Genomic DNA, 25,992 nt, shown 5'->3' with positions numbered 1-25,992 from the left:
ATTTCCTGCCATCCGCACTTTGCACCCAGTCATGAGTTGAGTAACTGCTTCTAGCTCTTTCTTACAGAATCGACAAGTGAGCAAATGGCGGCAGGGAGGGGAAGGCAGAAGTTGGCCACCAACAGGGTGCTGTGTACCCCGAACAGCTTGTTGAGAACCTATGCTACAGAATCACCTTCCCAATGCTCTTGACATCCTGTTAGAAGCTTCTTTCCAAAAATGCAAGCATGCCTTAAAGACAATTTATTTTACTAAAGCATTCCCTCCAGACTAATTGGTTTCTCAGTTCTGTTAACTCCATGATCTTCACCCTACCCCCTTCCCTTTTGTATCTTACTCTTAGGAGGTTGTTTACTAAAGCTTAGCTCGAGGATAGCTCAAGCTAAGCTTTAATAAACAACCCCCTTAATTAATAATCTTCTGTAATGTCTAAATTATAGTATACAAATTCCTTATATTTTGACAAAGTGTGGTTGCCTTAAACAACTTATCTTTCTTTAAACAAGAGCTCTCCATAATATTTGATTGTATTTTTTGTACCTAGCCTTTTGGTTCTAATTGTATTTATTAATTTTATCTAATTCTATGTAAATTGCAGGTTCTGTATTGATTTTATTTATAATTTTGCTTTTCCCCCTCCTTTACCTTCCTACCCTTCCCCCCTCTGTTATATACATATTGATATTCTTTGATCTGACTATTTGATTATTCCTTGTATTTTGCATCTCTTATCCCTGTATCATTATAAATTAATAAAATTTCATGGGAAAAAAATAAATTATGATGTAATTTAGCGCACCATTTGGGTTTTCCTGACTCCCTGGGTTTTTTTTCTTTGCTTATTTTGTAAACCTTAAATAATTTATATTTATGATCTAAAGTAAGAATTACGGGAACCAAGCAAGTTTTTGTTTTGTTATTAATCTGACAAGCAATAGAAACATAGGCGCCCGGTATAAGAGGCTTGGGGAGGCTAAGCCTCCCCAGCTGCAAGCCCCGAGCGTCTCTCTCTCTCTCTGTCATCTATCATACCTCTCTCTCAGCTCTGGCCCGCCCTCATTTCCTGTTTACGCAAGGGCGGGCCAGAGCTGAGAGAGAAAGAGAAGGCAAAACAACTAAAGCACGGAGCCCAGCAGCCTGCAATGCTTTTCACTGCTGCTCTAACACCACGAGGTATGATAGATTACGTTTAAAATTTGGAGGAAGCCTGGAACTCGAAGGCAGCGAGGGAGGGGGGACCCTGGAACTGTCTGTGAGGGAGGGGGGAGGGGGACCCTGGAACTGTCTGTGATGGAGGGAGGGAGGGGGGACCCTGGAACTGTCTGTGAGGGAGGGGGGAGGGGGACCCTGGAACTGTCTGTGATGGAGGGAGGGAGGGGGGACCCTGGAACTGTCTGTGAGGGAGGGAAGGGGGACCCTGGACCTGTTGGGGAGGGAGGGGGGACCCTGGAACTGTCTGTGAGGGAGGGAAGGGGGACCCTGGACCTGTTGAGGAGGGAGGGGGGACCCTGGAACTGTCTGTTTGGGAGGGAAGGGGGACCCTGGAACTGTCTGTGAGGGAGGGAGGGGGGACCCTGGAACTGTCTGTGATGAGTCTGCCTTCTTGAGGTAACTTTCCAGTTCAGTATTTTGCCTTCATATCTGTTGTGTCGTGTTTTTCATGTGTGATCAAGACGCAGTATTCTGCTAGCGCGTAGTATTTGCAGCCTTTTTAGTTTTGTTTCACTAGGTTGTGTACTGGTGTTTTACAGCCAGGTGTAATTATAGTGCTGCCTTTCCACGCATAAGGTTGTAGCTAGTACTGTCCTTGGAATTAGTGCTGTTATGGTTTGGTAAAGTTATGAGTGTGTTTTTGCACAAGTCTGTGTATAGTGTTTTGCAGTGGAGAGATTGTGTGTTGGCCTTACTGAAGTGGCACCAAAACATCAGAAAGGGTGTAGAGCCTAAATCATGACACACTACCTCTTTATGGTGGTTAATAAAAGGAGCTCATTGTGAACACTAGCCACCCTAAAAGGGTGTTTTTTGGCTCTACACGTATCATGATATTATGATCCCTTGTTTCATATTGTTGACGGTCTGCATTTTCCGTATGGTGGTATATTGGTGTATTAGGTCTGCCCAGTGTAATATTTATGGTACAGTAAGGTTATGAGTGTGTTTTTGCACAAAGCTGTGCATAGTGTTTTGCAGTTCAGTGATTGTGGTTAGTATATGCTTTGAGCAACCACTTTATTCTTTGACATGATACATATCTAATATCTAAATTTAACAAAAGGTATTAATTGTGATTATTTTATTTTTACCTATTTTTTTTCCTGTGTTGTCAGACAATTATGGATGTAAGCCCCGCCCCCGCCCCCTTTAGCCTCCCCAGACAATTGGGCCACCGACCGCCTATGATTTCACACCAATTCTAGAGAACGTATTTTATTAAAAGTGCATCAGCAAAAATTTGAAAGCAATGGCAGTAAAACCAGACCATCAATACACGTTTCGGAAGCTAGAGGTCATATGGGGGGGGGGGGGGGGGGGGGGGGGGAGGGGTGGCGGCGTTGCGGGCACTTCCTCAGGGGTCCGGAACAAATGGAACCTGCACTGCCACGGTCCTCTAGGGCTCCTCGTCCCTTCCCGCATTACCTGCCGGCCGCATCCCCCAGCAGTGGGGAGCTCTCATCCTGCAGCGCCATAGCCGCAGCCTCCCTAGTGCCACCGGATCAAGCTGAACGGAGCCAGTATACCACCAATCGAATCCGAGCACTGCAGCCAGGAGGCTGCGGCTGCGCCTCCAACGCATGATCGCACGCGCCGGATTGGGCAAAACCTCGCGAGATTTGCCCCCCTGTAGCTTAGAGCGTGCCTGTGGGCGGAGCCTGATGGTGCTGCTAACTTAGCACTAAGGCCAGAGACTTTGTAAAGTGACAGTTCGTAAACAGAAGCTCCTCCTCCTCCAATGCTAGGCCGTCTGGTCTAGGACCAAGGGCAGTAAGGCGCTGCTCCCAGGTAAGCGCAAAAAAACCAAAAAAAAAAAAACGAGAAAAAGGGAGTAAGAATCAGGTGGAAATGTTGTATGGTTGGCGCCTCGTTCCTCTACGGAATGGTGTGTGGTGAACGTAAAAGGTTGGGATTTTAAACCTTGCTTGGGCGGGGGCGGGGTGAATGGGAAGAGCGCGAGCGTGCGGCTTCGGTTAGTCTCGGTCCCTCTGTAGCAGCAGCAGTGACTGACTGACCGCCCTCGCGCGCGCTGGGTCTTCGCCTCCGAACTGTAGGTGGCGCGGGAGAAGCGTCGACTTTGGCCTTCTTTTTTTTTTTTTTTTTTTCTAGCATTGTGAGGTGTCGGAGCTGAGCTGAGCTCCCGCTGCAGCTGTAGACGGGAGCAAGGGGTAAAGGTCAGGGCTGCGCTTGGGTTACAGACGGCACAGCAGAGGGAAACGGGTTTCTTTGAAAACCAGTCAGGATCAGTGGTACTAAAGGGCCCCTCCCTCATCTTGTGCCTATAGTAAGTAGGACAACCTAGTAAGATAACATTTTTTATTTCAACTGCTAGGTCAAAGGTAAGGGAATGCCTTTGCCCCTTTTTTTCCTTGATTTGTACAGAAACTTTGAGTAAAGTGGAGGGGTAGCCTTGTTAGTCCACTTTTAAAGGTAATAAATAGAAATAAATCAAAACATCTCATCCACCCAGCTTCCCCTGTTTCTATCCTAACCTACCCCTCCGTCTTCCCGTGAAACTGCCATTGGAATGCTTTTGTACTTTTTTGTTTCACTTATGTATTCTGATATTTGTCAAGAAGGGTTAACTTTGAAAACTAATCAAAACATAGTAAACATAGTAGATGACGGCAGAAAAAGACCTGCACGGTCCATCCAGTCTGCCCAGTGCCCAAGAAGATAAATTCATATGTGCTACTTTTTTATTTGTACTCAGGGTTGCCAGGTGGAAAATTTTTTTCCCACCCAATCCAGCCTAAAAACAGCCCAAAACCCACCCAAACTCAAACCCCGACCCTGACACCCCCGCGTCACCGGCCCCGCCCAGAACATCACTAACCCCGCCCAAAACGTCACTAACCCCGCCCCCCCGCGGCCGAAAAAACCGCCTGAAAACCGCCCAAAAGAAAAAAAAGCCCAAAAAAACGCAACCTGCCGCGGGCAAAAATTTCCCGCAGCGGGTCGCGGAAAACCGCCCACCTGGCAACACTGTACTGTCCTCTTCAGGGCACAGACCGTATAAGTCTGGCCAGCCCTATCCCCGCCTCCCAACCACCAACCCCGCCTCCCCCCACCAGCTCTGGCAGACCTTATAAGTCTGCCCAGCACTATCCCTGCCTCCCAGTCCCACCACCAGCTCTGGCACAGACCGTATAAGTCTGCCCAGCACTATCCTCGCCTCTGGCTCTGGCACACACCGTATAAGTCTGGCCAGCCCTATCCCCGCCTCCCAACCACCAGCTCTGGCACAGACCCTATAAGTCTGCCCAGTACTATCCTCGCCTCCCAACTACCAGTCCCGCCTCCCACCACCAGCTCTGGCACAGACCCTATAAGTCTGCCCAGCACTATCCCCGCCTCCCAACTACCAGTCCCACCTCCCACCACCAGCTCTGGCACAGACCGTATAAGTCTGCCCAGCACTATCCCTGCCTCCCACCACCGGCTCTGGCACAGACCGTATAAGTCTGCCCAGCACTAGCCCCGCCTCCCAACCACCAGCCCCGGCACACACCGTATAAGTCTGCCCAGCACTAGCCCCGCCTCCCAACCACCAGCTCTGCCACCCATTCTAGGCTAAGCTCCTGAGGATCCATTCCTTCTGCACAGGATTCCTTTATGTTTATCCCACGCATGTTTGAATTCCGTTACCGTTTTCATCTCCACCACACAAAAGATGTATTTAGTCCAATAAAAAAAGGTATAATCTTATTTTCTATGTTTTGATTTATTGCTGTTTATTATGGAAACTTTCATATTACTATTATTTTCATTTCAAAGCCTTGTAGCACAATATACGGGATGAATACAATTCATTCTTTGTCTCAATTTTTAAAAGAATGTTTGTTTTGGGATTTAGCTCACACCTTTTTCAGTAGTAGCTCAAAGTGAGTTGTGTTCAGATACACTTATTTCCTTGTCCCTGGAGGGCTTATGATCTAAGTTTCTGCCTTAGGCTATGGAGGGTTAAGTGACTTGCCCAAGATCACAAGGAGAAGAAGCAGCAGCAGCAGGATTTGCAGTGGGATTTTAACCAGTCTGCTCTAACCACTAGGCCAGTAGTCTCCAAACCTGGTCCTGGAGGCACCCCAGCCGGGTTTTCAGGATACCCACAATGAATATTCACGAGAGAGATTTGCATGCAGTGCCTGTACAGCATGCAAATCTCTCTCATGATTATTCATTGTAGATGTTCTGAAAACCTTTGCACTAGGCTATTCCTCCTCATTAATCATAACAATCTGTTTTCTTGGTTGGTATTCCTGTGTGAAATACTATTACTACTAGTTTTTATCATTTTTATACACAAACACTTAAGAGACATTGGGATGAACACAGAAGGTCTCTAATCAGGCGGTTAGCTTAGCGGGATTTAAAAAAGGTTTGGATGGCTTCCTAGAGGAAAAATCCATAGACCATTATTAAAATGGACTTGGGGAAAAATCCACTGCTTATTTTTAGGATATGCAACCAAAAAAATGGTAGAAATAAAGTCAATTGGTCACCAAATTAATATGATATGGGGGAGTCTCATACAGTCACCAAGGCAAGTAGGTTATCACCAATCTGGTGTGCCTGATCAACGTGACAATTATAATCATAGACGGCCCCCTGCCACATCCTGACACCATCCCTACCAATTTATATATATTTTTTTATTGTTTATCGTGTCCTTTTTACTTCTTTTGTGTCATTATTCACATTTCACTTTATTCAATTACGTGACCAGTGTACTCTCTGTAAGAGTTTTCTCATTTACTGTAGTGGAGATATCAAACACTTATCTGTGTGCATGTCCTCAAGCAATTCCAGGAATCCTTACTATCCCGACAGCCTGTTTCACTCTTATGCTTTGTCAAGGGTAATTTTGAATATACGTATCTTTGGCCAAGTTTCACAAGAAGCTCCAAATCTGAGTAATACCATGAGCTGGTTCAGTGTCTAAAGTTTGCTAGTCTGGTTTGTCTCATCCCTCCCCTTCACCCCATGATCCAGCAGTAGGTGGTCAGTGACTTACTTGTCTGGGGAGGCTGAAAGGGTGGGGCAGGGTGGGCACAGACAGACCCTTCCAATGATGTGACTAGGATAGATAATTTTAAAAATGGACATAAAACTTTCCTATATGCAAATTTGATTTATACAAACTGTATTTAAACAATTTATAGCCCTCTATTTCCAAAGTTCAAAGTGGATAATAACTAACATGCATAATATACATACAAGAACGTAGATCATGGACCATAATTTGCCACTGTCCAAATTATGACTTATTTTACAGAACTTTACATAACATAAACCAATTTGTATCAATATGGAATTCAACTTTATCAACCAATAGTTTTTTAAACTTTATTTTCTATTGATCTTTAAAACGTGCAAAAAAATGCTTAATTATATCTTTATAGGGAAAATACAACGTACATTCTGAGTTTCCCCAATAACTGAAATCCAAGCTCTTCACTAGCAAATAAAGCAAAACAAACCTCACCACAAATGTATTCCAGACATACATAGCAAATCTATCATACTAAAAGAGCACTAATGTCTAGGACTCATACAGCAAGAAACCTGTCTATAAAATGCAGCACCCTGGAATACCAATATAAATATCACTGGAAAAACAGAACAAGCCATACTTCCATAGATCCTACATGGAAACTAAACACAAGCAGACCAGCAAAATACAGACAGAGCCTCAAATAGAGAATAAGGGATCACAAATTAGAAAGAGGAATCTGGAGAAGTCAACTCTGTATGCAACGCAACATCAGAGAACCAAATACAATTCCTTCAGTACTGTGTAAAATAATAAAGTTATTAGGCTTGCATATTCCAAAAGTTGACATTCCACGCACTTAACTTAAAAATATGCTCTGCTTTTATTTTACTTACCTGGTTGATCTCAATCTCTCCTTTCCAATTTCCTTGTGCTGATCTTCTTCTAAGTTCTTTTCCAGGGTTTTATTTTCATTTCTTCTTTATTTTCCTTTTCACTTCCTCTCTATATCTATCTCTGACATTTGATTATTCTATTTCATTTTTTTCTCTCTATCTCTCTTCTCTACATCTTTACTCATAGCTAGTTTTACCCCTCATTCTCTTTTTCTCTCACCCGTTAGACCTCAGTTTCTCTCCTTTCACATCTTACTTACCTTTGAGCTTTCTATCTTCCACTCTCAACCTCTCCTTAGCCCTCATTGCATTTTCTTTTTCTTCTAGATGTTTGCTGCTAATGGGTGTCAGTAAGTTGGATATTTTATATAGAAGATTACTTCTCACTAAACTTTTTATCCAAGGATGGGGAAAACCAGAAGATCTCAAAAGGTTTGCATTGGCTGATCTTTTTTTTGTTTTGTTTTTCATTCTTTATTTATTGAACTGTACAACAGATTCCCATAAATAGGGCACCTGCTCTTAATATCAGGTAATCAGAGTAACAGTGATATAATATAACAATCCAGCTTCCCCCGTTTAACCTTGTTTGTTTGTTTTTTAGAATAAAACTTAATGGCCTGACATTCTTTATATTTTTGTATGAGGTAGATAACGTTCTACTAATCAATATTTTGAAGGAATGTGGAGTACAAATAAAATAAAGTGGAGTACTAAAATAAAGCACACAACCTACACGATATTACAAGTTGAAAACTCAATAAATTGGGGTTAATAATAAAGTATGAGAGAAACGAGCTCTTACTGCTTAAACAGTTATAATTGCTCAGTTTTTATCTTTCACTGTATATTATAAATCCCAAAACTATACTAATAAACACAATTCAATCTCTTGTCCACTTTTTAAAAAAATTTTTGTTTGTGAAATGTGCTTATAAACTTTCTCAGGACTACCACAGACCAACGGGTCTTAACTCAGTCCTTATGATGTAATTATAGCACATTTATAATATTTTGTTTTCATTTTCACTGTGCCCAACAGTACGTAAGTGTAAATATTCTCAAAAATAAAAAGAAATATCAAAATTTTCAACTTAGCTTGCAAATATCAGTTATTTTGGATTCCGACATGGACCATGTTTCACCATAAGAGTTTCTCAAGAGACCCAATTGTATCTTCTAAACATTGGCTGTTTGGGTCCCTAAAAGATCATGAGAAATTAAATCAATTAAAAGAATTCATGAAATAAAATGTCAAATCAGTATGACTGTGGATAAAGTATCAGTAAAACAGTGGGTGGGACAGTACCTTACTCAACTTCTTCACAATGTGCAGGACGTTGGAGCAACCCAGAAGTGGAAATGGCCTCTATTTCAAATCATTGTGGGACACGTGACCAGATGCGGGAACAAAAAGTTTAAAAGGCAAGAACTGGATTCGAACAAGGCTGGACTGGATGAGACAAGGCAAGGCTAAGCACAGTGGACAAAGCAGAAAAGCAAGACAGAAGCTGGATCCAGACAAGGCAAGAAGAGAGCAAAGCAAAAGGGCTTGAACTGAATCCAGACAGGAACATGCCAAGACCCAGGAACTGGGTTCAGACGGCAAGGTTGGACAGGGCAAGAACTGGATACAGACATGAGAGAGCAAAACAAGACAAGGCACAATACATGGCAGACAAAGCAGGGCAGGAGCTAGGCAAACAGGAACAAACAGAAGCAAGATTATAAACCATGCAGGAGCAGGACTTGGCTTGGCTGGAATAGGAACCAGGAGCAGGACTTGGCTTGGCAGAAACAAAAACCATGGATGGAGCTTGACTGTAGCAGGAACAGAACTTGTAGCAGGAACCAGGTGGCAGACCTCATGCTTCACCTAGATAGGATTTTAGATAGTGTTGGGGAGGAGCCGGCTGTCTTGGTACATGTGGGTACAAATGACATAGGAAAATGTGGGAGAGAGGTTCTGGAAGCCAAATTTAGGCTCTTAGGTAGAAAGCTCAAATCCTGATCCTCTAGGGTAGCATTTTCTGAAATGCTACCCGTTCCACGCGCAGGGCCCAAGAGACAGGCAGAGCTCCGGAGTCTCAATGCGTGGATGAGATGATGGTGCAGGGCGGAAGGTTTTAGATTCGTTAGGAACTGGGCAACATTCTGGGGAAGGGGGAACCTATTCCGAAAGGATGGGCTCCACCTTAACCAGGGTGGGGATCAGGCTGCTGGCATCGGCACTTAAAAAGAAGATAGAGATAAGGTATCTTTCAAAGATATCACCAAAGAGAATGTGGTAAAGGCAGTTAGCTTAGTGGAGTTTAAAAAAGGTTTGGACTGCTTCCTAAATGAAAAGTCCATAGACCATTATTAAATGGCCTTGGGGAAAATCCACTGTTTCTGGGATAAGCAGTATAAAATGTTTTGTACTTTTTTGGGATCTTGCCAGGTATTTGTGACCTAGATTGGCCACTGTTTGAAACAGGATGCTGGGCTTGATGGACCTTTGTTCTTTCCTAGTATGGCAATACTTATGTACTTATGTCATTATCCTATATAATAACTCACCCTCAACGTTCTGAAGACACTGACGTCAGTGAAGCCAAGCCACTGACATCACTTCCTTCAACACAGGTTTGAAGGGTTCATGGTGGTGAAGCCACCGAAATCGGCAAGTCGCCGGGCCCCGCCCTCGCGTCAAACTTGATGACGTCGAGGGCGGAGCAATGGCGTACGGTGTGTGGAGCAATGGCGTCTGAACAACCAAGGGATCGGTAGGTACGTAGGGAGGGAGAAGGGGGGGTGTTGGGGAGGAAAACCTTGCTAGCGCCAGTTTCATTTGGTCCAGAAACGGGCCTCTTTTACTAGTATATAATGAAATCACGAGCATCCTTAACATCATGGACTCATGGGCAATGGCATTCAAACTGAAACTCACTATCATTCTCTCATCCCAACACAAAGCTGACCACCCTGCAACTATCAACACACAAGATTGTACCCTCTCCATCTCAGACAATCTGGAAATCCTCGGCATTACCATAGACCGCAACTTAACACTGGAGAACCAAACCACAAACACAACAAAGAAAATGTTCAACACTATGTGGAAACTTAAACACATGAAACAGTTCTTACCGAGGGAAATTTTCCGCAATCTGACACAATCCATGGTACTATCTCATATAGACTACTGTAATGGCATATACGCGGGATGCAAAGAACGTATCCTAAAGAAGCTTCAGACCGCTCAGAACACAGCAGCCAGACATGTTCAGAAAAACACGATTTGAAAGTGCAAGACCCCCTTCTAGAAAAATTACATTGGCTACCAATCAGGGAACGTATAGCTTTCAAAATATACACCATGGTTCATAAAATAATCCATGGTTTAGCTCCGGGATACATGACTGAATTGATCGACTTACCAACGAGAAACACATCTGAAAAAGCAAGAACATACCTAAACCTCCACTTCCCAAGGTTTGAAGTACAAATCAACACATTTGTCCAGTTTTTCCTATGTCTGCACACAACTTTGGAACGGTCTACCTAAAGCCCTGAAAGTCACAAACGACCACCTAAGCTTTCACAGAAACCTGAAAACGCTTCTCTTCAAAAAAGCATATCCCACTGATCCGACATAATCGCCGATTAAGGCAACATACCGTAACTGAAACATGACAGGAACATAACTCATAACTTCCATCTCACGATCCCTTACATGGTTAACCCACTTTAGCTTCACTTAACTAATCAACAGCCACAGTCTTGTATCTGTTTTACTGGAGTTGTAACCACTTCTCCGGAATTATGTAAGCCACATTGAGCCTACAAGTATGTGGGGATACAAATGTAACAAATAAATAGGGGAAATTCTACTTGAGGTTAAAAAGGAGAGGTAAGGTTGGAACTGAGGTAAAATTAACCAGTATACAGCTAGGCTGAGTAAACCCTGTAGAAGGAGTAAAATTACAACACCTATAAGAAGTGTGTTAAGACGAATGATTTTTCTTCCATAAAATAAGAAGCAACAAGCACTGTCGAGCTAGATGTGAAGCATTGAAAAAATTAAGGCTAAAAGAGAATATGAAGAAAAACTTGCTGCGGAGACAAAATCTCATAGTAACACCTTTTTCAGGTACATCAGAAGAGGAAATCCTGTGAGGGAATCAGTGGGACCATTAGATCATGAAGGAGCAAAAGGGGCACTCGGAGGACAAGGCCATAGCAGAGAGCTTGAATGAATTCTTTGCTTCGGTCTTTATGGAAGAAGATGTAAGAAATTTGCCTATACCGGAAATGTTTTTCAAGGGTGATGATGTGGAGGAACTGAAAGAAATCTTAGTAAACCTGGAAGACGTACTCAGCCAAATCAAGAAGTTAAAGAGTGCTAGGTCACCTGTACTGGATGGTATACACCACAGGGTACTGAAATAACTCAAAAATGAAATTGCTAATGATCTGTAACCTGTCATTAAAATCGCACGTAGTACCTTAAGATTGGAAGGTGGCCAATGTAATTCTGGTTTTTAAAAAGGGTTCCTGGGTGATCCGGAAAATTACAGATCAGTAAGCCTGACTTCAGTGTCAGGCAATTCCGCTATCATAAAGAGTAAAATTACGGAACACATAGACAAAGGTGGTTTAATGGGACAGGGCATGGGTTCAGCCAAGGGAAGTCTTGCCTAACCAGTTTACTTTGTTTCTTTGAATGCATGAATAAATATGTGGATAAAGGTGAGCTGGTTGATTTAGTGTATCTAGATTTTATTTATTTATTTATTACATTTTTATCCCACATTTTCCCACCTATTTGCAGGCTCAATGTGGCTTACATAGTACTGTAGGCGTTTGCCAAGGCCGGTAGAGAAACAAATACAATCTCATTTCCTAGGCAAGACTGCAACAGGACGTTTGGTCTACAAAAAGCCCTTCCCACCTTCTATGTAATCCACTGCACAAGTCAGAAGACGTCAGATTGCAACTGGAAGAAGAAGCTTGAAGAGCATCACCAGAAGAGATCCAACTAGAAGCAGAAGAAGCCTGAGATCCTGCCAGAAAACTGATGAACTCCAGATCCTATCAGAATGAGCCAAATAACCCTGAGAGGGGAATCTTTGGCACAGTGGGGCATGAGAAACTTCCAGTTTATTTCATTTTGAGTAATGTGGGACTAAAGTAACTGTGGAAAGGGGGAGTAGAACTTCACGGAAGTGTAAGTGAATACGCTGAGCTGTTTTTCCTGCATCGGCAGTGGATTACAATTGTAGCAGAAGCCTTGCTTTCATTCTTTTTTTTTAATTTGTATGAAGTCTTTATTGTTCATTGAAACAACACAAAGAATGCAAAATACTATCCATCAAGTCACATTTTCCTATGACTAATACAATATTCCGCTAATGCTTCATACAGTATAACTCGTCGTAGTTTCAACTTTCCAATATCAACATCATTGAACTTCAAAGTTTTTTCAACTTTTTAGTAAAGCAAAGGTTACCCTCCCTCCCACCCCCCTACCCCACCCCACCAAGAGAGCACCGCTGAGCACTACCTTTTTTTTTTTTTATAACTAAACACTCTCTTTTCAGACATACTAGTTCGTCAGAGCCTCTATAGGAATGTACTTCCAAACAGAATGCCATTTCCCTATTTGTTGTGTATGCTCAGCCACCAGTCTCTCCATTTCACGTACATACCTCAACTTATTAAGCCACTTAGCTAGCGGGGGAACTCCCTCCCTCCTCCATTGTGAAGCTACAGCCACCCTTGCTGTACCAACCACATGCTTAGCCAAAATTTGTTGACAGGATAGTAGGCCTGCGATCCTAGCAGAGAACATCTTTCATTCTTTTTGAGCTTAATATTCGTATATCTATATATCACAAGACTCCTGAAGAAGGTGTCTGTAGCGCCGAAACACGGCTGTGTTGAGTCGAGTGTATATTTAAATAAAGAGATTGTTCCTAACCTACGTCGCCTACTAGTGTTGTTCAAGAGCCTACTCCTACTCCCCCTTTCCTCAGATTCTACTTTTCGTAGGAATTTGTGTACCTCCACCCTCGTGGTGGTTTTGCTTGCCTGCTATTAAAGTAACTGTAACACATTGGTTGGTACCAAACTTTATGATCACATACTCTCTCAGACATTGTGGGCAATGTAACAATGCTAAATTATTGTCAATAAATATGATGATTAAATAAAAAGTAATTATGCCTCTTCCATAACTTTTCTTTAAAGGAATATATTGTAATGTATAAAAAATGAAAATAATGCTTGAAGCCGTCTCTTTTTTATTACATAGATGCCACCATTGGACACACATTTTTGCCAACAGTGGAGAAGTTTTTGGTGTGCTTTTTTTTTTTTTAAGCTGTCACAAAAGAACTGTACATCTTGTCTCTTTGACCAGTTGCTCACAGTCCTTTTCATCTTTTTATGCCAGAAGTTTTCAGGGTTTCAGTGAGTGATCTTCTGATTGTCCTTTGCGTTTGTCAGCCTTTCTTATCAGCCCTTCCTGGTCCACAATCTTTACAGTTTTTTGGCCCAGGGACTCACAGTACTGACATCAACAGTCATCACCATAAACAACCTGCATGAGACCATGAGTTTCAGTTGGAGGGACTTCTTAAACAGAAATTCTATCATGACACGTTGCTTAAATCAAAACAGTAAGTGCTCACTGCATGCTTCCATTTCGTAAGCAATAGCAAAACAGCCTTTTCCCAGACACTTCTCAACTGAGGTGAAGGAAGAGATTTCAAAGAACAAATGAACACATATAGCGTGTCGGTGTTGCCATCTGTTGATGAATTATAGAGATGAAGGCATTACCTTTCTTTTTACCCTTGTATTTATTATCCCAGGGCAAATGCAGTGCCTGTGTGGTATATCCATATAGGAAAGAACCCAGGAAATATAAGAGGTTTTCTCCTTTTATACCCCTAGAGACATTGATCTGGCAAACACAGCTTCAGACTGTCCAAGGCCCATTCATGCTTGACACTGCCAGTTCTAGGTATCACTATTAGTTATTGAAACCAGCTAGAATTCAGAGACTTGCTGGTAGGGAGGAGTGAAGGAACCATTTTATTGTCTGTAGTTCGTCTCTGTGTAAACTGCTTATGAGTAAATATGGCCTCTTGAATTGTTCTTAACAAATTTTACATCACAGCTTTACCAAACAAGCAAAACATTCTGGACTAGGTTTACATTTGTGTTTCTTAAAATAAAATATTAACACTTTAATGTCTTCTATGGTAAATCTCAAGAGCAGTCTAGGAAAAAACAGCAGATTAGTTGGACAGATTATGTTGCTGTTTGTAAGTGGAAGACCATCCTCTAAAATGTGATTAGTAACATGTGACTAACTCTGGGGAAAAGGTGGCTAATGTCACCAGAAACAAAAAAAAAAAAAGAGGTTTTAATGATTTCTGTTACAGCAAGTAATTTGTAATACAACATTCCAAACCTCATCCTTTTATGTGAAAGAATTAAAGTTACAGATGTTCAAAACATGTAACTTTTGCAGACTGCTTATGAACTCGTGACATGAAAATTCAGCCTCAGGGTTTTCTAAACTGTGGGCCATGACCTCAAATGGGTTTGCTAAACCTGCATTTGGAGTTATGGCTTGGATGTGCCTTCCTTTAAGATGTAATTGGTCTGTGCCGCTGGGAGGTTTTGTGAATGGGGTTATAGCACAGAAAGATTGATAAGTGATGTACAATACTTATTCTTTATTCCCATTTTTCTAGGATATTTGAATTTAGAAAGATTATTGGGAACAGAGAGAAATGCCAGCATCTGGTTCCAAAGGACTATCCTGTACATATTGACCAGGTAACAAAGGCTTGTGTGCTTGATGTGATTATTTGAAAGATGTATCCTGGCATGCTGTGAAATTACTGGAGAGGTTCATTCAAGTGCAGTGGATTGTCATTGACCTCCTGTGTAGCCGCCCTCCCCCGGTGACAGGATAGAGTACTGCTTGATAGGCTTTTTAAAATACAAAATAATATAGATTAGCATTGATAGTGCTCCTAAAATGTTGTTCAAAAGCAGGAATGAAAAAAAAAAAAAAGAATCTTCTCTAATGCTGTGGCCTGGATATGAACTGAACCCAAGAGAGTTTAAGCCACATGATAAACTCTGCAGGACCCTTGAACATTGACATGGTCCTTTCCTCCTCCTTTGTCTTGTAAAGATTTTTTTTTCTATCCCTTATGTGGTTCCTTTCGGTTTGTAGTTGGGGTGGAGACAATGATCACTAAACTACATTTATTTAGAAAAACAGGAACTGCTGCAATTGAACCCAAATAAAACAAAAAAAGTCCTTTAGAAGTTAAAACTTATTGTGCTGTCAGCATTCACAGAAGGCATTGACGTTTATTGGGATATATTAAACACTTAATATGAAGAGGGTTCACCCAAGTCGGTGTTCAACAGGTATAGCAGACATAAACAACTGACATTGCATTAACAGCAATATTTATTTATTTGCATTTACAGTGCACGTCGGATAAGTGCATGCTCTGTTTAATTACAAACCGTACTTCGGTCCTGTTTTTGGTGCCACCAATTTCTATGGGGAGAAACGTTGGTTTAGTGCACCACTGATAAGTGCAAGATTCGCTTATATGCATGGTTTAAGACCGCTCCTCTGCAGGAAAGACTCCGCATAAGCGAACGCACGGAATATGGAAGCCGATTGGCACATGACAAAGGGGTGATAAATTTGAAATCTCGTTGGTTAACTGCCACAGGCAGAATAAGTGAAAGAGAGCCGTTAGAGTGTACACTGTCATCATCGTTGCACAACTGTAAGACTTTAACACTGGCTGAATGAATAGAAGTTCTTAAAAAATTAGAAAACAAACAAAGTCAAGCATCTATTGCTAAAGAATATGGTGTCAATCCCAGTCAAACTTCACGTATCTTGAAGCAGAAAGATCAGCTTCTGGAAGACTGGCAAAACACTACAAATCCACACAGGAAACAAAAACGGGCGGGAAAAGTTGAGGAGGTAGAAGATGCTCTTCGGTGGTTTTCTCAAGTCAGGAGCAGACAATTTCTTGTCAGTGGTCCACTGCTTATGGAAAAAGCTAATCAGCTAGCTGAAAGTCTTGGACTAACTGAATTCAAAGCCACTGTTGGATGGTTGGAAAGATGGAAGGAGAGGAACAACATAAAATTCAAGAAACAGCATGGTGAGGAACAAGACGCTGATGACTTTGGTGCTGAAAATTGGATTGTTTCAGTTCTTCCTACCATCTTGAACAAGTTTGCACCTGGTGACATTTTCAATGCTGACGAAAACGGTCTCTACTGGCGAGCGATTCCTGATGGAACACTTGCATTCAAACAAGCTGAAACTACAGGAAGTAAAAGGTCAAAGGACCAACTGACGATCCTCCTTTGCTGCAATATGGATAGGAGTGAGAAGTTGGAACCACTCGTCACTGGAAAGAGCAAACAGCCCTGTTGCTTTAAGAATGTTAAGCGACTTCCTGTGTCATACGAGGCTAACGCAAATTCATGGATGACTGGGGAAATTTGGAAGCAGTGGCTAAAGAAGACAGACACTAGAATACGGGCACAAAGGCATCAGATTTTGTTGCTTTGTGATAATTGTGCTGCACACAGTGATGATGTCAGGCTGTCTAACGTCAAGGTGGTCTTCCTGCCACCAAACATAGTAGATGACGGCAGAAAAAGACCTGCATGGTCCATCCAGTCTGCCCAAGACAAACTCATATGTGTATACCTTACCTTGAATTTATACCTGTCCTTTTCAGGGCACAGACCATATAAGTCTGCCCAGCAGTATTTCCCGCCTCCCAACCACCAGTCCCGCCTCCCATCACCGGCTCTGGTACAGACCGTATAAGTCTGCCCTCCCCTATCCTCGCCTCCCAACCACCACCCCCTCTTCCCCCCAACTGCTCCGCCACCCAATTTCAGCTAAGCTTCTGAGGATCCATTCCTTCTGCACAGGATTCCTCTATGCATATCCCACGCATGTTTGAACTCCGTTACCGTTTTCATCTCCACCACCTCCCGCGGGAGGGCATTCCAAGCGTCCACCACCCTCTCCGTGAAAAAATACTTCCTGACATCTTTCCTGAGTCTGCCCCCCTTCAATCTCATTTCATGTCCTCTCGTTCTACCGCCTTCCCATCTCCGGAAAAGATTCGTTTGCAGATTAATACCTTTCAAATATTTGAACGTCTGTATCATATCACCCCTGTTCCTCCTTTCCTCCAGGGTGTACATGTTCAGGTCAGCAAGCCTCTCTTCATACGTCTTGGAACGTAAATCCCATACCATCCTCGTAGCTTTTCTTTGCACCGCTTCCATTTTTTTAACATCCTTCGCAAGATACGGCCTCCAAAACTGAACACAATACTCCAGGTGGGGCCTCACCAACGTCTTATACAGGGGCATTAAAACCTCCTTTCTTCTGCTGGTCACTCCTCTCTCTATACAGCCTAGCAATCTTCTAGCTACTGCCACCGCCTTGTCGCACTGTTTCGTCGCCTTCAGGTCCTCAGATACTATCACCCCAAGATCCCTCTCCCCGTCCGTGCCTATCAGACTCTCCCCGCCTAACACATACGTCTCCCTTGGATTTCTACTCCCTAAGTGCATCACTTTGCATTTCTTCGCATTGAATTTTAATTGCCAAACGTTAGACCATTCTTCTAGCTTCTTCAGATCTTTTTTCATGTTTTCCACACCCTCCGGGGTGTCCACTCTGTTGGAAATCTTGGTGTCATCCGCAAAAAGGCAAACTTTACCTTGTAACTCTTCGGCAATGTCACTCACAAATATATTGAACAGAATCAGCCCCAGCACCAATCCCTGAGGCACTCCACTACTTACCTTTCCCTCATCCGATCGAATTCCATTAACCACCACCCTCTGGTGTCTGTCCGTCAACCAGTTCCTAATCCAGTTCACCACGTCGGGTCCTATCTTCAGCCTGTCAAGTTTATTCAGAGCCTCCTGTGGGGAACCGTGTCAAAAGCTTTGCTGAAATCTAAGTAGATTACGTCTATAGCTCGTCCCTGATTCAGTTCTCCAGTCACCCAGTCAAAGAATTCAATGAGATTCGTTTGACACGATTTACCTTTGGTAAAGTCATGTTGTCTCGGATCTTGCAACTTATTGGCTTCCAGCAAATTCACTATCCTTTCCTTCAGCATGGCTTCCATTACTTTTCCAATAACCGAAGTGAGGCTTACCGGCCTGTAGTTTCCAGCTTCTTCCCTATCCCCACTTTTGTGAAGAGGGACCACCTCCGCCGTTCTCCAATCCCTCGGAACCTCTCCCGTCTCCAAGGATTTATTAAACAAGTCTTTAAGAGGACCCGTCAGAACCTCTCTGAGCTCCCTCAGTATTCTGGGGTGGATCCCGTCCGGTCCCATGGCTTTGTCCACCTTTAGCTTTCCAAGTTGTTGATACACACTCTCTTCCGTGAACGGCGCTCTATCCACCTCATTTTCAGGTATATTTTTGCCAGTCCCTCTCTGTCCTTCCCCAGGGTTTTCTTCAGTGAAAACAGAACAAAAGTATCTATTTAGCAAATTGGCTTTTTCTTCATCATTTTCTACATAGCGTTTCGTTGTATCTTTTAGTTTTACTTTACTTTACTTTACTTTACTACCTCTCTGATTCAACCTATGGATCAGGGCATAATAGCCAATTTCAAACAACATTATCGAGCTCTTGTGCTACGTCGTCTGATGAGTGTTATGGATGAGCACACTGGCAAGGATAAACGTCCTGTTGAACTGGCTCGTAATCTATCACTATCACTGTTGGATTCCCTACATATGCAGAAAGAAGCCTGGAATCATGTTATACAGGCAACCATTGTGAACTGCTACAAGCGGGCAAGCTTTGTTAAGGATGTGGAGATGGACGAAACAGATGCAGCTGTTGCAAACGCATCAGATGAACAGGCTATTGACATCCCAGCCGGTGTTACTGAAGAGGAGTTTCACCACTATGTAGCTGTTGATTACGATCTACAGACAGCTGACAACAGCACTGATGTCGAGATATGCGCTTAAACGCAGGCAACGGCTGATGATGAAACAGATTTATTTGTGGCATTTGTATCCCACATTTCTCCGAGGACAAGCAGGCTGCTTGTTCTCACTGATGGGTTGACGTCCTCGGCAGCCCCCTCCATCGGAAAGTTTACTAGCAAAGGCCTTTGCTAGTCCTCGCGCGCCCATGCGCACTGCGCATGCGCAGCCGTCTTCCCGCCCGAAACCGGCTCGAGCCGGCCAGTCTTCTTTCGTCCGCGCTCGGTACGGTCGTGTTACGCCATTCGTGCCCCAGAGAGTCGACCTCGCGCGTCCTTTTCGACGTGTTTTTCTTTGTTTTTCTTCTAAAAAAGTTGGGAAGCGCTCCGGAATTGTTCCGGAAGACCCTGTCGGGTTTTCTGCCCTTCCCGTATTTTTCAAGTTTTGCCCCGTAACTTTTCTTTCGTTGTCGGGGTAGGCCTAGTTTGGCCTCGGTCGAGATTTTTCTCCCTCTAAATTTGGTGCTTCAATTTTCGCCATTTCGGCTTTTGATTTCGCCGGCGTGATTTTTCCGCCCATGACATCGAAGCCTTCCAGCGGCTTCAAGAAGTGCACCCAGTGCGCCCGGGTAATCTCGCTCACTGATAGGCACTCTGCGTGTCTTCAGTGTCTAGGGGCCCAGCACCGCCCTCAGAACTGCAGTCTGTGTTCCCTGTTACAAAGGCGGACTCAGGTAGCGAGATTAGCCCAGTGGAACGTTTTGTTCTCGGGCTCTTCGTCGGCATCGGCACCGGAGGCATCGAGTGCATCGACGTCGTCAGCGTCCGGACCATCTTCCTTGGCTGCCGCTCCATCGACTGCATCGAGGCATCGGACCTCTGCATCGGCGCCGAGGCATCGGGCGACTGCATCGACGTCGGTGGTACCGAGACTTCGTCTGCTGATGTCGTCGGACGGAGGTGCATCGTCAGGAGTGCAGGTGAGGGCTGTCCATTCCCCTGCTGGTGGCGGTGAGCCTTCGGGTGGGTCTCCTCCTACCCTGAGGGCTCCTGCGGTACAGCCCCCCCGGGATCGACCCTCTTCGGTCTCGGCCCCGAGGAAGCGACGGATGGATTCTACGTCCTCCTCGTCGGTGCCGGGGAGCTCCGGTGACATGCTTCGGAAGAAGTCGAAGAAGCATCGACACCGGTCTCCTCCCCGTGTCGGCACCGAGAGCTCTGGGTCGCCGAGGGATTCGGCACCCAGTAGGCATCGGCACCGAGAGGACCGCTCACCCTCTGTTCAGGAGGTGTCGATGCGCTCCACTCTGGACAGCCCGGAACAGCCTCCTCGCCCGGAACAGGTTCTGACGTCGACGCCTGCATCGACCTCTCAGCCTTTTTCTGCAGCCACTCTGAACGAGAGCCTCCGGGCCGTCCTCCCAGAGATTCTGGGAGAGCTGTTGCGCCCTACCCCTCCGGTACCGGCGGTGCTTGCGCCTCCGGTACCGTTGAGCGCGGCGCCGGCTGGCCCATCGCCCAGGTTGAGGTCCCCGACGTCGGTACCGCGTGCGGTGCCGACCGCGGCCACCTCCCAGGAAGGCTCCCCGACTACATCGGCGGAGGGAGCTTCGCCGATGCGGGCGAGGGAGTCTACCTCTCGACGCCCCCACCGTGGACGGGGTTCCACCGAGTCGAGCAGGGCGAGGTTGCAGACACAGGTCCGTGAACTTGTGTCTGACACCGAGGGTGAGGCCTCGTGGGAGGAAGAGGAAGATCCCAGATATTTCTCTGACGAGGAGTCTGAGGGTCTTCCGTCTGATCCCACTCCCTCTCCTGAGAGACAGCTTTCCCCTCCCGAGAGTCTGTCTTTTGCCTCCTTTGTCCGGGAGATGTCTACGGCCATCCCCTTCCCGGTGGTTGTGGAGGACGAGCCCAGGGCTGAAATGTTTGAGCTCCTGGACTATCCTTCTCCACCTAAGGAAGCGTCCACTGTTCCCTTGCACCATGTCCTGAAAAAGACATTGCTTGCGAACTGGACCAAGCCATTAACTAATCCCCACATTCCCAAGAAGATCGAGTCCCAGTACCGGATCCATGGGGACCCAGAGCTGATGCGCACTCAGTTGCCTCATGACTCTGGAGTTGTGGATTTGGCCCTAAAGAAGGCTAAGAGTTCTAGGGAACATGCTTCGGCGCCCCCGGGCAAGGACGCTAGAACCTTAGACTCCTTTGGGAGGAAGGCCTACCATTCCTCTATGCTCGTGTCCAAGATCCAGTCTTACCAGCTCTACACGAGCATACACATGCGGAACAATGTGCGGCAGTTGGCGGGCTTGGTTGATGCTCTTCCCCCTGAGCAAGCCAAGCCTTTTCAGGAGGTGGTCAGGCAGCTGAAGGCGTGCAGAAAATTCCTGGCCAGAGGAGTTTATGACACTTTTGATGTTGCGTCCAGGGCCGCTGCTCAAGGTGTGGTGATGCGCAGGCTCTCATGGCTGCGTGCCGCCGACCTGGAGAATAGAATCCAGCAGCGGATTGCGGACTCGCCTTGCCATGCGGACAATATTTTTGGTGAGAAAGTCGAACAGGTGGTAGAGTCTCTCCACCAGCGGGACACCGCATTCGACAAATTCGCCCGCCGGCAGCCTTCAGCTTCTACCTCTACAGGTAGACGATTTTTCGGGGGAAGGAAGACTGTTCCCTACTCTTCTGGCAAGCGTAGGTACAATCCTCCTTCCCGACAGCCTGCGGCCCAGGCTAAGCCCCAGCGCGCTCGCTCTCGTCAGCAGCGTGCGCCTCAGCAAGGCCCCGCGGCTCCCCAGCAAAAGCAAGGGGCGAGCTTTTGACTGGCTCCAGCAGAGCATAGCCGACATACAAGTGTCAGTGCCGGGCGACCTGCCAGTCGGAGGGAGGTTGAAAGCTTTTCACCAAAGGTGGCCTCTCATAACCTCCGATCAGTGGGTTCTGCAAATAGTCCGGCAAGGATACACCCTCAATTTGGCCTCAAAACCTCCAAATTGTCCTCCGGGAGCTCAGTCCTACAGCTTCCAGCACAAGCAGGTACTTGCAGAGGAACTCTCCGCCCTTCTCAGCGCCAATGCGGTCGAGCCCGTGCCATCCGGGCAAGAAGGGCTGGGATTCTATTCCAGGTACTTCCTTGTGGAAAAGAAAACAGGGGGGATGCGTCCCATCCTAGACCTAAGGGCCCTGAACAAATATCTCGTAAAAGAAAAGTTCAGGATGCTTTCCCTGGGCACCCTTCTCCCCATGATTCAGCAAAACGATTGGCTATGCTCTCTGGACTTGAAGGATGCCTACACTCACATCCCGATACTGCCAGCTCACAGACAGTATCTGCGATTTCAGCTGGGCGCACGCCACTTCCAGTACTGTGTGCTACCCTTTGGGCTCGCCTCTGCGCCCAGGGTGTTCACAAAGTGCCTAGCTGTGGTAGCAGCGGCGCTTCGCAGGCTGGGGGTGCACGTGTTCCCATATCTCGACGATTGGCTGGTGAAGAACACATCCGAGGCAGGAGCCCTGCAGTCCATGCAGATGACTATTCGCCTCCTGGAGCTACTGGGGTTTGTGATAAATTACCCAAAGTCCCATCTTCTACCAGTGCAGAAACTCGAATTCATAGGAGCTCTGCTGGATTCTCGGACGGCTCGTGCCTATCTCCCAGAGGCGAGAGCCAACAACTTGTTGTCCCTCGTCTCGCGGGTGCGAGCGTCCCAGCAGATCACAGCTCGGCAGATGTTGAGATTGCTGGGCCACATGGCCTCCACAGTTCATGTGACTCCCATGGCCCGCCTTCACATGAGATCTGCTCAATGGACCCTAGCCTCCCAGTGGTATCAGGCCGCCGGGGGTCTAGAGGACGTGATCCACCTGTCCACGAGTTTTCTCAAATCCCTATATTGGTGGACGATTTGCTCCAATTTGACTCTGGGACGTCCCTTCCAAATTCCTCAGCCACAAAAGGTGCTGACCACGGATGCGTCCCTCCTGGGATGGGGAGCTCATGTCGATGGGCTTCACACCCAAGGAAGCTGGTCCCTCCAGGAACGCGATCTACAGATCAATCTTCTGGAGTTGCGAGCGATCTGGAACGCTCTGAAGGCTTTCAGAGATCGGCTGTCCCACCAAATTATCCAAATTCAGACAGACAACCAGGTTGCCATGTACTGCGTCAACAAGCAGGGGGGCACCGGATCTCGCCCCCTGTGTCAGGAAGCCGTCAGCATGTGGCTCTGGGCTCGCCGTCACGGCATGGTGCTCCAAGCCACATATCTGGCAGGCGTAAACAACAGTCTGGCCGACAGGTTGAGCAGGATTATGCAACCTCACGAGTGGTCGCTCAATTCCCGAGTGGTGCGTCAGATCTTCCAAGAGTGGGGCACCCCCTTGGTGGATCTCTTTGCATCTCGAGCAAACCACAAAGTCCCTCAGTTCTGTTCCAGGCTTCAGGCCCACGGCAGACTGGCATCGGATGCCTTCCTCCTGGATTGGGGGGAGGGCCTGCTGTATGCTTATCCCCCATCCCTCTGGTGGGGAAGACTTTGTTGAAACTCAAGCAAGACCGAGGCACCATGATTCTGATTGCTCCTTTTTGGCCGCGTCAGATCTGGTTCCCTCTTCTTCTGGAGTTATCCTCCGCAGAACCGTGGAGATTGGAGTGTTTTCCGACCCTCATCACGCAGGACGAAGGGGCTCTTCTGCATCCCAACCTCCAGTCTCTGGCTCTCACGGCCTGGATGTTGAGGGCGTAGACTTTGCCTCTTTGGGTCTGTCAGAGGGTGTCTCCCGCATCTTGCTTGCTTCCAGGAAAGACTCCACTAAGAGAAGTTACTTCTTTCATTGGAGGAGGTTTGCCGTCTGGTGTGACAGCAAGGCCCTAGATCCTCGCTCTTGTCCTACACAGACCCTGCTTGAATACCTTCTGCACTTGTCTGAGTCTGGTCTCAAGACTAACTCTGTAAGGGTTCATCTTAGTGCAATCAGTGCATACCATTACCGTGTGGAAGGTAAGCCGATCTCAGGACAGCCTTTAGTTGTTCGCTTCATGAGAGGTTTGCTTTTGTCAAAGCCCCCTGTCAAGCCTCCTACAGTGTCATGGGATCTCAATGTCGTTCTCACCCAGCTGATGAAACCTCCTTTTGAGCCACTGAATTCCTGCCATCTGAAGTACTTGACCTGGAAGGTCATTTTCTTGGTGGCAGTTACTTCAGCTCGTAGAGTCAGTGAGCTTCAGGCCCTGGTAGCCCAGGCTCCTTCTACCAAATTTCATCATAACAGAGTAGTCCTCCGCACTCACCCTAAGTTCCTGCCAAAGGTCGTGTCGGAGTTCCATCTGAACCAGTCAATTGTCTTGCCAACATTCTTTCCCCGTCCTCATTCCTGCCCTGCTGAACGTCAGCTGCACACATTGGACTGCAAGAGAGCATTGGCCTTCTACCTGGAGCGGACACAGCCCCACAGACAGTCCGCCCAATTGTTTGTTTCTTTTGATCCCAATAGGAGGGGAGTGGCTGTAGGGAAACGCACCATATCCAATTGGCTAGCAGATTGCATTTCCTTCACTTACGCCCAGGCGGGGCTGGCTCTTGAGGGTAATGTCACGGCTCATAATGTTAGAGCCATGGCTGCGTCGGTAGCCCACTTGAAGTCAGCCTCCATTGAAGAAATTTGCAAAGCTGCGACGTGGTCATCTGTCCACACATTCACATCTCATTACTGCCTGCAGCAGGATACCCGACGCGACAGTCGGTTCGGGCAGTCAGTTCTTCAGAACCTGTTTGGGCTTTAGGATCCAACTCCACCCCCCGAGGGCCCTGTTTGTTCTGTTCCAGGCTACACTCTCAGTTAGTTGGTAAATTTTTTAGGTCAATCTCAGTTTGTCCTCGCCGTTGCGAGGCCCAATTGACCATGGTTGTTGTTTTGAGTGAGCCTGGGGGCTAGGGATACCCCATCAGTGAGAACAAGCAGCCTGCTTGTCCTCGGAGAAAGCGAATGCTACATACCTGTAGAAGGTATTCTCCGAGGACAGCAGGCTGATTGTTCTCACAAACCCGCCCGCCTCCCCTTTGGAGTTGAGTCTTCCCTTGAAGTGTATTGTCTTGCTACATACTGGACTGGCCGGCTCGAGCCGGTTTCGGGCGGGAAGACGGCTGCGCATGCGCAGTGCGCATGGGCGCGCGAGGACTAGCAAAGGCCTTTGCTAGTAAACTTTCCGATGGAGGGGGCTGCCGAGGACGTCAACCCATCAGTGAGAACAATCAGCCTGCTGTCCTCGGAGAATACCTTCTACAGGTATGTAGCATTCGCTTTTCCCACCTATTTGCAGGCTCAATGTGGCTTACAATTGTTCCGTAATGGTGATCACCAATTCCGGAAAAGAGAAATACATAGTTAAAATATGAAGCTGACAGAGTGGAATTAGGTAGTCAAAGTTCATTTTCGTAATAAATAAAAAGTAATTGGATAAAATGTCAATCGTAGTAAATTAGCTTGAACAATCAGGAATAAAGAGTTACGTTTTGTGTAGTTCTGGTGTAAATTTTGTTGCTGGTATTTAGAATGGATCTTTGTGGTGTGCTTTATTGAATAGGTTAGTTTTCAGTAATTTTCGGAAATTATTGATTTTGGTAATTCGTTCCATATTTGCGTGCGTATATAAGAGAAACTGGATGCCTATGTTGATTTTATATTTTAGTCCTTTACAGTTGGGGTAGTGGAGATTCAGGAACGTACATAATAATCTAGTAGAATTCCTGGTTGGTAGTTCTATAAGGCCTGACATATACCCCGGAGCTTCACCATGTATGATCTTATGAACCAGAGTGCAGAGCTTGAACGCAATGCGTTCTCTTAATAGAAGCCAATGT

At 45.8% G+C, this 25,992-nt stretch overlaps 2 protein-coding genes across 5 annotated transcripts in view; one reads left to right on the top strand and one right to left on the bottom strand.

Annotated features, from left to right (window-relative positions):
- The window catches only part of MFSD8 (major facilitator superfamily domain containing 8), a 66,324-nt gene extending 63,450 nt beyond the window's left edge, over positions 1-2,874 (bottom strand). The window contains exon 1 of the mRNA XM_030191746.1: positions 2,641-2,874. Within this exon, the coding sequence (XP_030047606.1) occupies positions 2,641-2,690 (50 nt within the window). The 5' untranslated portion in view covers positions 2,691-2,874. The remainder of the gene's footprint in view (positions 1-2,640) is intronic.
- A 40-nt stretch (positions 2,875-2,914) lies between these two features.
- The window catches only part of ABHD18 (abhydrolase domain containing 18), a 143,160-nt gene continuing 120,082 nt past the window's right edge, over positions 2,915-25,992 (top strand). The window contains exons 1-3 of one of the 4 annotated variants that reach the window (XM_030191747.1): positions 2,915-3,003; positions 7,432-7,536; positions 14,853-14,937. In XM_030191747.1, the coding sequence (XP_030047607.1) occupies positions 7,445-7,536; positions 14,853-14,937 (177 nt within the window). In that variant the 5' untranslated portion in view covers positions 2,915-3,003; positions 7,432-7,444. Of the gene's footprint in view, positions 3,004-3,336; positions 3,367-3,410; positions 3,500-7,431; positions 7,537-11,986; positions 12,229-14,852; positions 14,938-25,992 lie in introns of those variants that run through there. The other 3 variants (XM_030191749.1, XM_030191748.1, XM_030191750.1) reach the window with 3 other exon arrangements.

The sequence above is a fragment of the Microcaecilia unicolor genome, chromosome 2 (genome assembly GCF_901765095.1).
Source record: "Microcaecilia unicolor chromosome 2, aMicUni1.1, whole genome shotgun sequence".
Lineage (NCBI taxonomy): Eukaryota > Metazoa > Chordata > Amphibia > Gymnophiona > Siphonopidae > Microcaecilia > Microcaecilia unicolor.
This window is presented reverse-complemented; position numbering and strand designations above follow the sequence as displayed.